Here is a 13282-nt window from a genome sequence, read left to right on the forward strand (position 1 = left end):
CAGCCCTGCCCATGTACAGCCATGTCCTCCAGGGGTTTTGTTTTTAAGTATGTTTTGATGGGGGTGGGGCGGATAAAACGTATGTACATTGAAATGCACGCATCTACACCTCTATCAAGATACAGAACATTCCATCCAGGCGCAATGGCTCACATCTTGTAATCTCAGCACTTTGGGAGTCCAGGATAGGAGGATTACTTGAAGCCAGGAGTTTGAGACCAGACTGGGCAACATAGGGAGACCCCATCTCTACAAAAAATAAAAAACAAAATTAGGCAGGTATGGTGGTGTGTGCCCGTAGACTCAGCTACTTGGGAGACTGAGGTGGGAGGAGGATTACTTGGGCCCAGGAGGTCAAGGCTGCAATGAGCCATGATTGCCCCACTGCACTCCAGCCTGGGTGACAGAGCAAGACCCTGTCTCAAAAAAAAAAAAAAAAGAACAGTCCTACATCTCCTGAGAAAAAAATGGGTATATGTGTTCTCAATCACAGATTTACAAAGTCGTTTTTTGCAGCAGAAGGCTCACTTAAGCCTAATTGAAGACTCAAGGGAAAACAACAAAAGCAACTCCCGATTCCTATGTGGGCTAATAACACAGACCAAAAGAGAGGGGTTTTCCTTTGCTCTCTATTCTCTTAACTGTCTTCTGAGGCTCTCGATCTTTTCCCCGACAACTCATTTTCAGACATGAGCCCAGTCACGACCCTTGAACCCCAAGGAGGCTTTCATGACGTCACAGGTAACCGAAAAGTTGTAATGTGGGAAGGGGCTTCCGATGCTTCAGGCTCCTGCCACAAGACCAGCCACTTTGACAGCAAGCCCTGCTCTTAATAAGTTGTCTTCAGTGAAAACAGAAACAGAATCTAAGCCAACTTCACCTAACGGAGAGGCAACATTCTAACTTACATGGAACAGTCTCCTAAAAGCACTAGTCACTTTTGCTAGCCCTACTCATCCCATTGTTCTACATACTTTCATGTACTGAAATTCTATTTTCAGACCTGGAGTTTCACCCTTTGTGGTGTGGAATGAAAATATGAGAACTCTTCTCCACAGACCCAGGACTCAGGCGGCTTGGCAGCAATGACAGAGGTGACCACCGTTACAGACTTCTTCTAAGTAACAGATGTTCACAGTGGAACCGTTGGCAGGTCAAATGGTGTCCCCAGCAGGCCCTACTTCCACTTGGCTGGTTTAGGACATTGACAAACTGTGAATTTCACTCCAGGCAGCCATTCTTTTCATATCTGTCTTTGCTCTCTTTTCATGGAGCTACAAGATGGACTCTTTGGGTTCATCTGTCTGGCCAGTTACTTTAGCTAAGGTTCTCAGCTGGGAACCCCTGGGTATATGTGGCAATGTCTATAGACATTTTGGGCTGTCACAACTGGGGAGGTGTTCCAGCATTTGGTGGGCAGAGGCCAGGATGCTGTTGTACATCCTACAAGGCACAGGACAGCTCCTCACCACAAGAATTATCTGGCTTGAAATGTCAACAGTGCTAAGGTGGAGAAACCCTGAGCTATGCTAGCCGGCTGCTGGAATGACTGAGTTGACGGTGTTGTATAATGACAAAACATCCAGGTTTGGGCATCTCAAAACTGGGAGAGTTACTTACCAGCCACGTGACCTTGGGCAAGTTACTTAAGGCCTCAAAAACCTCACTTTGCTCATCGGCAAAATCGGGGCTAACAAGATTACCATGAGGGTTAGCTGAGCTAAATGTTGATAAATAGTGTACGTAGGAATATGACAAGCATGTAACATTTTATAGTTAAAATCACGCTCACTGCCCTTGTTCTTCTCCACTTCTACTTTCTCTTTTTCTTTTTCTTTTTTCAGATGGAGTATTGCTCTTGTCACCCAGGCTGGAGTGCAATGGCACAATCTCGGCTCACTGCAACCCCCGCCTCCCGGGTTCAAGTGATACTCCTGCCTCAGCCTCCCAAGTAGCTGGGATTACAGGCACCTGCCACCATGTCCGGCTAATTTTTGTATTTTAGTAGAGACGGGCTTTCACCACGTTGGCCAGGCTGGTCTTGAACTCCTGACTTCGTGTGATCCACCCGCCTCAGCCTCCCAAGGTGTTGGGATTACAGGCGTGAGCCACCGCGCTCGGCTTTGGCATGTTTATTCATCTTATTCAGCTATGTATTCCCAGCACCAACCACTGTGCTAGGCATATAATAGGTGTTCAATAATTGCTTACCAAGTGAATACACAGAGGCTGCTCCTTCAGTCAGAAGAGTTCTCTTCACCTATTACATACCTGCTATCCTACTAGCTGTTTAGGAGCCTAGCTCAAATGCTACCTTCTCCCTGAGGCACTCAAATGCCACCTTCTCCTTGCCCAGCCCATCAGCAGCAGTGGCTGGTGGAGCTGTCGATGGTGGTTATTTCTACTTTTGTGTTAAATCGGCACCCACAAGTCAGCCTCTGCCACTGAACTGTAAACCCCTGGTGGGCAGGGCCTATGTCCTGCTCATGACTGTAGCCCACCACCCCAAGGAATGGGCACAGGCCTTTCCTGGAGTACACATCCAAGGCCCTGAAAGAGGTAAACCCTCTCTCAGATGAAGTACTTTGCTGGCATGATTTGAGGATTTGTCATGCTTGCTGGTAGAAAATCTCATTCTCATTCATCTAGACCCCAGATTTAAGCAAGCAGCTTACAGTCTCCTGGAGCTATCCCTGCAGATGCTGCCTGGCGTGTTTACTGAGCATCCATATAGAGACAGCTCTGAGAGGGGCACTCAGAGACCATCTCTCCATCTCTGCAACTAAGCTGTTTATCCTCACTCCATGTTCTACGGGACCCAGAGCCCAGAAAGGGATGTCCAAAACGTAATAAATACAATAAATAAATAAAAGTTAAAACAATGAGATCCCATTCCTCCCCCCTGCCAACAAACTTCCAAACTTAAAAAAAAAAAAAATGTTATATAATCAGTCCTGATAGGATATTGAAAAACAGCTGCTGAAGTACAAATTTGTACAACTTTCTAAAGGGTTATTTGCCTTTTATATATCAAGAACCTTGAAAGCATGTTTACTGTTACTGAGAATACAGCAATTCCACAAACATACATGCTCCTCAGAATGCTATAGAGAATAGCAAGCTATGTGAAGCCACCTAATCCAGTAATAGGGGACTGTGAAAATAATTTATATACCTCCACAGGATGGAATACCTTGTAACCATGAAAAATCACCTTCTTCAAGGATATTTGCAAATAAGAGAAAATGCTCACCATCACCTAAATGAAAAAAGGAGGTCAGAAAACCATAGGTGCCAGAAGCCTATTTCAAAAATTTGCTGTATACAACCAAAAATTACTGGAAGCAAATATACTAAAAACATAAACAGTGATTGCTTCTGATGATTAGATCAGACGTGTTTCTAATTTCATTCATTATATTTTCTGTATTACTTTTACTATTCGGGGGGGGGGGGAAGAAGCTAACTGATTTGTTTTGACCAATGGCTTCATTGGTTCTGCCTCCCCAATGCAGCCAGAAAGAGCTGCCAGATTCCAGCCTTTGGTCCAGGTGCAGTGTGTGCTCCCAGTGGACAGTTCCACTACCACTCATTGGCTAAAAAACTGACGGTCTCAAAAAAGCCCAGGGACTTGTGTCACCCAGTGACAACATCCCTGGCTAGCCCCACTCTGTGTTTTCCCTGCCCCACTACTTACTCTCCTCCCCAATTCCAGGTAAATCACACAGACCTTGAATCTATCCTCCCTGTCCTCATGAAGTTCAACCTGTGCCTGTGATGAACGAAGTGGCCATTAGCAAAATTCTAATAAATGCACTAATTTGTGGGAAACTCGCTGCCAAACCCCACGAGACTTGTACAACTAAACCTGACAGCATAATGCAGGAACCTGAAGAATCTACGAGATGCTGCTTAGACACATCAGCCGTGCCTAACCTCCCCGTGCATCAGCTACGTTGAGGGCGGGAGCAACCAAGTTTCCAAATGCGCACACGGCCTCTCCCCGGTGTCACTGTGGTATTCTCTGGCTGTCTTCCTTCCCCCTGCTCTCCTTCCAGTCCTGGGCTGTGGGGAGTGAGGGTGTTCCCTGTTTGGGTTGCACTGGTCAACACCAAAGCAAGACAGAACAGAGTCACACTGGGAGAAAGAGCAGCAGAGTCAGAGGCCCTGGACCCAATGTGGCTCGGAACCGAAACCTGCCTTGGCTTCGGCTTCTTCACCTACAAACCAAGAATCAGAGGTTTCTACAATGTTTTATTCTAGGCAATGGAACCTCTTTTTAAAATATAAAATTGTATGTAACATCCACAGACAAAACGAGATGTGCTTTGGTTGAAGAGATGGCTCCAGAGGCAGAACTCCACCTGGTCATCCTCCCCGGGCAGGAGCCCCTGACACTCTCCAGGGAACTAAAGCAGTCAGCGGGACACTGCACCAGATGAGTGCCCGTCAGTAATTCCTCAATTCTCTAAGTGTGAAGCATGCTTACCGGTCGATGGCAATGACCCCGAGGGTTAGCATGCTGGCTGAGCTGATCAGCAGGTAGAGCAGGGCAGAGAAGTTGCACCACACTACACCAAAGATCCATTCCCTGCGGATGGAGCTCGTCACCACAAAAGGCAGCACCAACACGGACAGCAGGAAGTTGGACAGGGTCAGGCTGAAGACGAACTTGTTGCTGAGGGTGAGGAGGTAGGACTTCCTGTACAAGGTGACCACGATGACCAGGTTTCCCAGGCAGACAAAAATGGTGATGACAATGATGGCGATGAACTGGGTGACGATGACGCCCCCTTCGCCGCCCTCCTCCTCAGTGAGGTTACTCAGCTCTTTCCTGCAGCCGAGGGAGGAGTTGAGGCTCATGGTCAGTGCACCTCGGCATGGGGTGGGCACAGCATGCTGGACGACTGCAAAGATAAAGCAGGATCGGGGATAGGAAAAGATTCATCAAATCATCGTCTCCACCTTAGAGAATAAAGGCTTAAAGGGGTTAAGTGCTCCGCCTGAGGTCACCCAGCCAGTGCAGACTCTCAGCGGGACTCCCCCACACAAGTGCCACATAAGCGGGCCATTTTCTACAACCAACGACGTGTGAAACTCTTTATGTCCCCCTGACCAATTTCTTCCTCTGGTCTAACCCATCCTATCCATTTTCCCAAGGCCAGTGGTTCAAAATCTTTAATGTGCTTAAGAATCGTTTGAAGAGCCAGTTTAGAAACTGATCTTTGACCTCCACCACCAGAGGTTCTGGGTGCAGAGATCACAGGCACAACCTAGGAATCTGCATTTTAAATGGGGGCAGGGGGTTGTTACAAGTGGTCTATGGGAGACACTCTGCGGACTGCTGTGTTTAGACCCTGGCTACTCAGGACGCGCTCTGAAGCAGCAGGATCACCATCACCTGGGAGCTCACTAGAGAGGCAGAACCTCAGGCTCCGCATCTCCATCTCACAGAAACAAATCTGCATTTTAGCCCCACCGCCAGTCAGTTTTGGTGCACATTATGGTTTGACAGTAAGATTCTCATGGGAATTGTTCTGAGCTACCTGAGCAGGGATTAATCAGGTACAGTTTATATGGGGACATCATTACTGTTCTCATCAGACACGGCGAGGGAGGGCAAGCACTAACTGTAAATGGGGAAGTAGAGGCACCATTGGAGGTCCTGGCCCACAGACATCACTGTCTATAAGGTGCAGTCCCTGCCCTCAGGAAACTGGCTTGGGATCTTGGCTAAAGCCCCAGGTTGACACATGTTAACATTGAATCCTACAGACTGATTTTCTCCAAAACTCTTCATATACTTCAGTTAGCCAAAAAATCCCACAGATCACTTTCCCCACCTGCTCTCATTCTCTGCACATAGAAGACACCAAAAAGAAAGGAAAGATTGCTTTCCATGACCAAGACAAAAACTCTGCTGCCTAAACTGCCTATACACAGCAGCGGGGCCACCCTCACAACCCTCGTGGTGGATCCATTGCTTCAAACGCTCTTTGGCCAGAGGGAGTGTGCGGGTTAATAAGGCAGTCCTTCCCCTCACTAGCAGTCATAAGTGCCAGAGAGAAAGTTTCCCTCATAGTAAGCTGTATGGTGGTTTCCAGACCCTTCACTAACTCAGCTTCCCTGCTTTGCACTTGCTCTCAGATGTCCATGACCCTCTTGATTTGTGGTCCCCAAATTTGCACACACCATTCTGGATGTATTCTGATCAGTGTCAAGTCCAAATGGGCAATTTTCTCCATGATCAGAATAATCCCCTTCACACTATTCACTGTAAGAATACATTTTCTGGAGGCAGGGCGCACGGTAGCTCACACCGGTAATCCCAGCACTTTGGGAGGCTCGTGTGGGCAGACTGCTTGAGCTCAGGAGTTTGAGAACAAGCCTGGGCAATGTGGCGAAACTGTCTCTACAAGAAAATAAAAGGAAAATTATCCAGGAATGGTGGTACATGCCTGTACTTCCAGCTACTTAGCGGGCTGAGGTGGGAGGATCCCTTGAGCCCAGAGGTCGAGGCTGCAGTGAACTGCTTGTGTCACTGAGCTCCAGCCTGGGTGACAAAGCGAGACCCTGTCTCAAAAAATTTTCTTGTAGCAACTAGCTAATTCTGCTGGGCTTATATAAGTGTGTGATCAACTAAATTCCAAAGTTTATACATACATGAATTTCTATGAAGACAGATGTCCCTAATCTTGAACATGTGGAATTAATGTTTTTAAGCCTAAGTACAAAACATTATTTCTACTAAATTTCCCTTTAAGCATTTTGGCCCATATTTCCAGGCTGCTAAAGTATTCTGAATTTTGATTCAGTTATGCAACATATTAGTTACTCCAGCTTTGTGCTGTGAAGATACTTTCTAGGTGTGCCTTCTATGCCTGTGTCTTCATAAGGTTGTTTTTGGTTTTTGTCTTTAGTTGGTGAGTTCTGGGTTTGTTGACTCTAATAAGTAAATTAATTAATGTCTCAAAGCTTCTAAATAAGCATATTACTGCACAAGGGACAACATGGTGATTAAGAAAACAGACTTCCATAAAAAAGGATGAGTTTGTGTCCTTTGTAGGGACATGATGCAGCTGGAAACCATCCCTTTCTCAGCAAACTATCACAAGAACAGGAAACCAAACACCGCATGTTCTCACTCATAGGTGGGAACTGAACAATGAGATCACTTGGACTCGGGAAGGGGAACATCACACACCAGGGCCTATTGTGGGGGGTGGGGGGAGGGATTGCACTGGGAGTTATACCTGATGTAAATGACAAGTTGATGGGTGCTGACGAGTTGATGGGTGCAGCACACCAACATGGCACAAGTATACATATGTAACAAACCTACACGTTATGCACATGTACCCTAGAACTTAAAGTATAATAATAATAAAAATAAATAAATAAAAACAGACTTTGCATATAATAAACCTGCACATGTACCCCCAAATCTAAAATAAATATTAAAATTATAAAAAAAGAAAGAAAATAGAGCTTGAATCATTAGACAAATGAAATAAAGAGAGGAAATATTTATAGCTTATATCACAGATAAAAATCTTATCATCCTAATCTGTAAAGAACTAGTTAAAATCAAGAGGAAAAAAACAGATGAAAACCCAGAATAAAAAAGTGGCCATAAGACTATTATGGTTTGAATGCCTGCACCTTCTGAAACTCACATTGAAACTTAACCTCCAATGGGCAACATGGAGAAGTGGAGCCTTTAAGAGGTGACTGGCTAATGAGGGCTCTGCTCTCGTGAACGGAATAATGCATTCATGGATTAATGGGTTATCACGCAGTGGGACTGTGGCTTTATAGGAAGAGGAAGAGAGACCTGAGCTAGCACTCAGCCCCTATCCATGTGACACCCTGTGCCGCATGGGGATTCTGCAGAGAACCCACCAACAAGAAGGCCCTCACCGTATGCAGCCCCTCAACCTTGGATATTTTAGCCTCCATCACTGTAAGAAATACATTCCTTTTCTTTATAAATTACCCAGTTTCAGGTATTTTGTTATAAGCAACAGAAAATGGACAAAGACAAAGACCTAAACACAGAGTTCACAGAAAGATACGCCAATGGTACTCAAACACTGAAATGATGCTCAATTTCACTGAAAAGAAGAGAAATCCATGTTAAAACTACAATGAGATGCCATTCCTTTCTTTTTAGACCAGCAAAAATTCCAAAGTTTGGCAGTACTCTCTGCAGGCAAGGCATTGGGGAAACAGGCACTCTCCTACACTTCCAGTACAAATGCAAATGGCAGAACCCTAGGGGAGAGGAATTGGGCAAAGGTAAAAATACTACGTGCATCCACCCTGTCTTAGTCTGTTTGTAAAATTGCTATAAAGGAATAACTGAGGCTGGGTAACTTACAAAGAAAAGATGTTTATTTAGCTCACACTTCTGCAGGCTGTACAAGTATGGTGCAGCATCAGTCTCTGCTGAGAGCTTCAAGCTGCCTGCACTCATGGCTGAAAGCAAAGGGGAGCCAGTGTGTGCAGATCACAAGGGGAGAGAGGAGCCAAGAGAAGAAAGGAGGTACCAGGCTCTTTTCAACAACCCATTCTAGTGGGAACTAAGGGTGAGAACTCACTCCCTCCCACAAGAATGGCACCATGCCGTCCTCCACGAGGGATCTGCCTCACAACCAAAACACCTCCCACCAGGCCCCACCTCCAACACTGGGATCAAAAGTCAACATGAGACTTGGCGGGTCCCCCAAAACCATATCCAAACCCTCCAAACCACTGCACACCCTTGGCCCAGCAACTCCGTATCTAAGCATCTACCTTGAAGATGCAAGTTCATAATATGAAATAACAGACGGACAAAGTTATTTTATCCATTGAGGCACTAGTTGTAAAAAAAAAAAAAATTGGAAAGAAGTGAGAAAGAAGTTGAAATGAGAATACATACACACACAAATATACATAAATATGTTTATTTAAAAAGAAACATAGGAAAGATAAATCAGAAATTAAGAGAGATAGAAGTAAATTTCTGTAAGTATTTCTTTATAGTTTTAATTTCTGAACCGCGTAAATATTTTACACACTAAAATTTTTAAATAAAAAATGTTATAAAAAGTAAACAAAATTGTAGACAGAAAAAAAGCTTAATGTAAATCAGATTGATGATATAATCATAAAGAGAAAAAAATTAAGTTTACTAAGTTTACTTATTAGGTTAGATGTTGGTAATGGTATTGCAATTTGACACCTATTTGGCTGTAGGGCAATTGTGTATAAATGCTTTTGTTGGAACTATAACCATGCTTATGTTGGGAATCAAGTATTTTACTGTGGGAGATAAAAGATACAAATTACAGAATGGGGGGAGGTGAGAAAACACCTTGTGTTAGATTGGTGATTGGACGTATCAGTATGAACTCACTCTTCAAGCATAAATATAAGAATTAGTCTGAGGAAATTCCCCAAAATGCAGTCAGAAAAATTAAGAAATTGAAAATATAAAAGGCAAATGAAAACATGACTAGGAAGCACTTCATAAGGTATAATGACTTTATCCAAGCAAAGTATAGCGTTGTTCACTTACTATGGGAGTCTCCCCCAACATGGTAGATGCCACTGATGTGAACATGTTTCTTATTTCAAATGCACAGAAAAGTTGGATTAAATATAATCCCAAATTTAATTTTTTAAAAAAAGTGAAACTTGAGAAAAGAAACCTACAGGTAACAGAGAAAAAACTAAAAGGCAGAATATGAACCTCACGCCTGTAACCACAGGGTATCATAGTTCAGATCTATCATAGTTCAACATAGTTCAAGTCCCCTAGGGCAGAGGTTTTTAGGGGGCAGAATGACTTTGGGCCCTACAAAGCAGAGAACTGGAACCAACATCCTACATAAAGAATAGGTTCTAGAAGGGATTTCTCCTTCAGGAAAAAGGGATTAGAAAGCTCCTCCCGGCCGGGCGCGGTGGCTCAAGCCTGTAGTCCCAGCACTTTGGGAGGCCGAGACGGGCGGATCACGAGGTCAGGAGATCGAGACCATCCTGGCTAACATGGTGAAACCCTGTCTCTACTAAAAAAATACAAAAAACTAGCCGGGCGAGGTGGCGGGCGCCTGTAGTCCCAGCTACTCGGGAGGCTGAGGCAGGAGAATGGCGTAAACCCGGGAGGTGGAGCTTGCAGTGAGCTGAGATCCGGCCACTGCACTCCAGCCTGGGCCACAGAGCAAGACTCCGTCTCAAAAAAAAAAAAAAAAAAAAAGAAAGAAAGCTCCTCCCACTGGCATAGCCAAGTGGCAAAAATATAGTTACTTAACGTGAGGCTCTGGGCAGGGTACCAACATTTTTTTCCATGAGAAATCAAACATTAAGACATGCGTCATGCTAATGAGGGTTCTAAATTAATATATTCTAGCTGGGTGCAGTGGCTGATGCCTGTAATCCCAGCACTCCGGGAGGCTGAGGCGGATGAATCACCTGAAGTCAGGAGTTCGAGACCAGCTTGGTCAACATGGTGAAACCCTGTCTCTACTAAAAATACAAAAATTAGCCAGGCGTGGTGGCACACACCTGTAGTCCCAGCTACTCGAGAGGCCGAGGTAGGAGAATTTGCTTGAACCTGGGAGGCAGAGGTTGCAATGAGCCGAGATCACACCACTGCACTCCAACCTGGGCAACAGAGCAAGGCTCCGTCTCAAAACAAAACAAACACAACTAAATGTATACATTCTGCATGCTACAGAAATCCAAATTAATAAACCCATGTAAAAATTAATGCTGACAGAAGTAAATCAAAGTACCTCTATAAGGAATTTACACACTCACAATACAAACAGAAAAATACCTGATGAAAGGGAACACTTAGCATTCCCCATGAGGTACGGTCAAAAACAACAGCAACAAAATAGAAGAATTGACTTCCAAGAACTTGAATTAATAGAAAAAACATGGTGGCTAGCTAGGCACAGTGGCTCACACCTATAACCCCAACACTTTGGGAGGCCGAAGTAGGCGGATGGCTTGAGCTCAGGAGTTCGAGACCACCCAGGGCAATGTGGTGAAACCTCATCTCTACAAAAAAATTAGCCATGTTTGGTGGTGTGTGCCTGTAGTCCCAGCTACTTGGGAGGCTGAGGTTGAAGAATAATTACCAGAGCCCGGGAGGTCAAGGCTACAGTGAGCCATGATCACACCAATGCACTCCATTCTAGACGAAAGAGTGAGACCCTGTCTCCATTAAAAAAAAAAAAAGAAAAAAGAAAAACAAGAAAGAGAGAGAAAGAGAAAGAAAAAGAAAGAAAGAAGGAAAAGAAAGAGACAATAAAACCAATACAATTAAAACTTTTAAAAAGAAAAGAGGCCGGGTGCAGTCGCTCACTCCTGTAATCCCAGCACATTGGGAGGCCGAAGTGGGTGGATCACCTGAAGTCAGGAGTTCGAGACCAGCCTGGTCAATGTGGTGAAACCCCATCCCTACTACAAATACAAAAATTAGCTGGGTGTGGTGGTGGGCACCTGTAACCCCAGCTACTTGGGAGGCTGGGGCAGGAGAACTGCTTAGACCCAGGAGGCGGAGGTTTCAGTGAGCTGAGATCATGCCATTGTACTATAGCCTGGGAGACAAGAGCAAAACTCCATCTCAAAAAAAAAAAAAAAGAAAGTAAAAGAACTAGAAACCATAATGCAAGACAAACCAATGGGTATGTTAAACAGCAGATTTAGCTAATGAGAAAGATGATTAACTGAAAGATGATTCCTAGAAGAGAGGTCTGAGGAAATTACTCAGTATGCAGTGAGAAAAATTAAGAAATTGAAACTATGTAATAAAAGGCAAAATACAAGTCAAAAATACAGGAAGAATGGGCCAAGAAAATCCAACGTATGTCCAATAGAAGGGCAGCAGGTGAGGTTAGAGAGAATTAAAGGAGTAGACACTGTTGGCTACCTACCCAGCAACCATTCTCAGTTTTTTTCTTAACTGGCAGACCTCTGACTTTATCTGGTGTCCAACCCTCCTCCAAGCGCCTCAGAGAAGGCTGATCTTATCCCTAGTTCTGGGATACAGATCCTGATTGGTCTAAATGAATCACTGTGTTCCCTTTCTTCTTGCAATTCTGGCAGTCTCCCCTGCAGTTAGGCAGGAGGAAAAGTCTTTGATGAGGGGAAGGGGGAAGATTTTTGGGTAAAGCTGCTTTGATCTCACAAAGACACAAGGAAGACAAATCTCTCTAATGACCCTAGAGGCAAAGACAGAAAGGGAGCCAGGAGCTGTGGCAGCCATCTTGAGACCATTAGGGATGCGAAGCCAACATGCTGAGCGTGGCTGAAAAGAAAGGCTGATCCTTGGGTTAATAAATTAATAAATCCTGAAGTCACCTTTCTCCTGGTTTTTTGTTATGTGAAGTAATACATTTTTAAAAACTGTTTTTAAAGCTATTTTGAGTTGGGTTTCTGTTACTTGAGTCAAACATATCCAACCTACTAGGGTTAACAAGAATTTAGAGGTATGATTGAACTTTCTAGGATTAAAAAAAATACATGCGTCCTCAAATTGAAAGAACGTAACAAATCCTGAAAATAATTTTTTTGAAAGCCTGCATCAAGACACATCAGAATAAAAAATGAAAACACCAACATACAGAGAAACAGAAAAAGCAATTTCACCTATAGAGTAAAAATTAGATAAACAGTAGACTCTTCAACAGCAAAAAAAAAAAAAAAAAAAAAAAGCCAGAAAACAATGGAATAATATCTAAGGAAAAGAACCTTTGCTCTAAAGTTCTATAAGATCATTCAAAAGAAGGTAAATATACTTTTGGGGTGAACAAAACCTGAATAGTTAACTAATGACAACTCTTGAGTGATCTGCTTAAGGATACATTTCACAAAGAAGGAAACAATCCAGAGACAAGAGGTAGGGTACAAGAATCAATTGTTAGAAAAAAATTTGGGCTAGGTGCTGTGGCTCACACCTGTAATCCCAGCACTTTGGGAGGCCGGGGCGGGCAGATCATGAGGTCAGGAGATCGAGACCATCCTGGCTAACACAGTGAAACCTCTTCTCTACTAAAAATACAAAAAATTAGCCGGGTGTGTTGGCGGGCACCTGTAGTCCCAGCTACTCGGGAGACTGAGGCAGGAGAATGGCGTGAACCTGGGAGGTGGAGCTTGCAGGGAGCCGAGATCGCACCACTGCACTACAGCCTGGGCGAGAAAGTGAGACTCTGTCTCAAACAAAAAAAGAAAAAAAATTGGTAAATATGTAGATACATCTAAATAGGAGCAATAAAAAATAAAATTTAGG

General features: G+C 44.1%; 1 protein-coding gene across 7 annotated transcripts in view; it reads right to left on the reverse strand.

Moving 5' to 3' along the window:
* Window positions 1-13282, reverse strand: part of GPR161 (G protein-coupled receptor 161) — a 63361-nt gene that overhangs the window by 20272 nt on the left and 29807 nt on the right. For 5 of the 7 annotated variants that reach the window (XM_026447754.1, XM_023207018.2, XM_023207019.2 and 2 more), the window contains one exon: window positions 4490-4907. The exons of the other annotated variants lie outside the window; for them this stretch is intronic. In XM_026447754.1, the coding sequence (XP_026303539.1) occupies window positions 4490-4863 (374 nt within the window). In that variant the 5' untranslated portion in view covers window positions 4864-4907. The remainder of the gene's footprint in view (window positions 1-4489; window positions 4908-13282) is intronic. 7 annotated transcript variants of the gene reach the window in all.

The sequence above is a fragment of the Piliocolobus tephrosceles genome, chromosome 1, assembly GCF_002776525.5.
Source record: "Piliocolobus tephrosceles isolate RC106 chromosome 1, ASM277652v3, whole genome shotgun sequence".
Lineage (NCBI taxonomy): Eukaryota > Metazoa > Chordata > Mammalia > Primates > Cercopithecidae > Piliocolobus > Piliocolobus tephrosceles.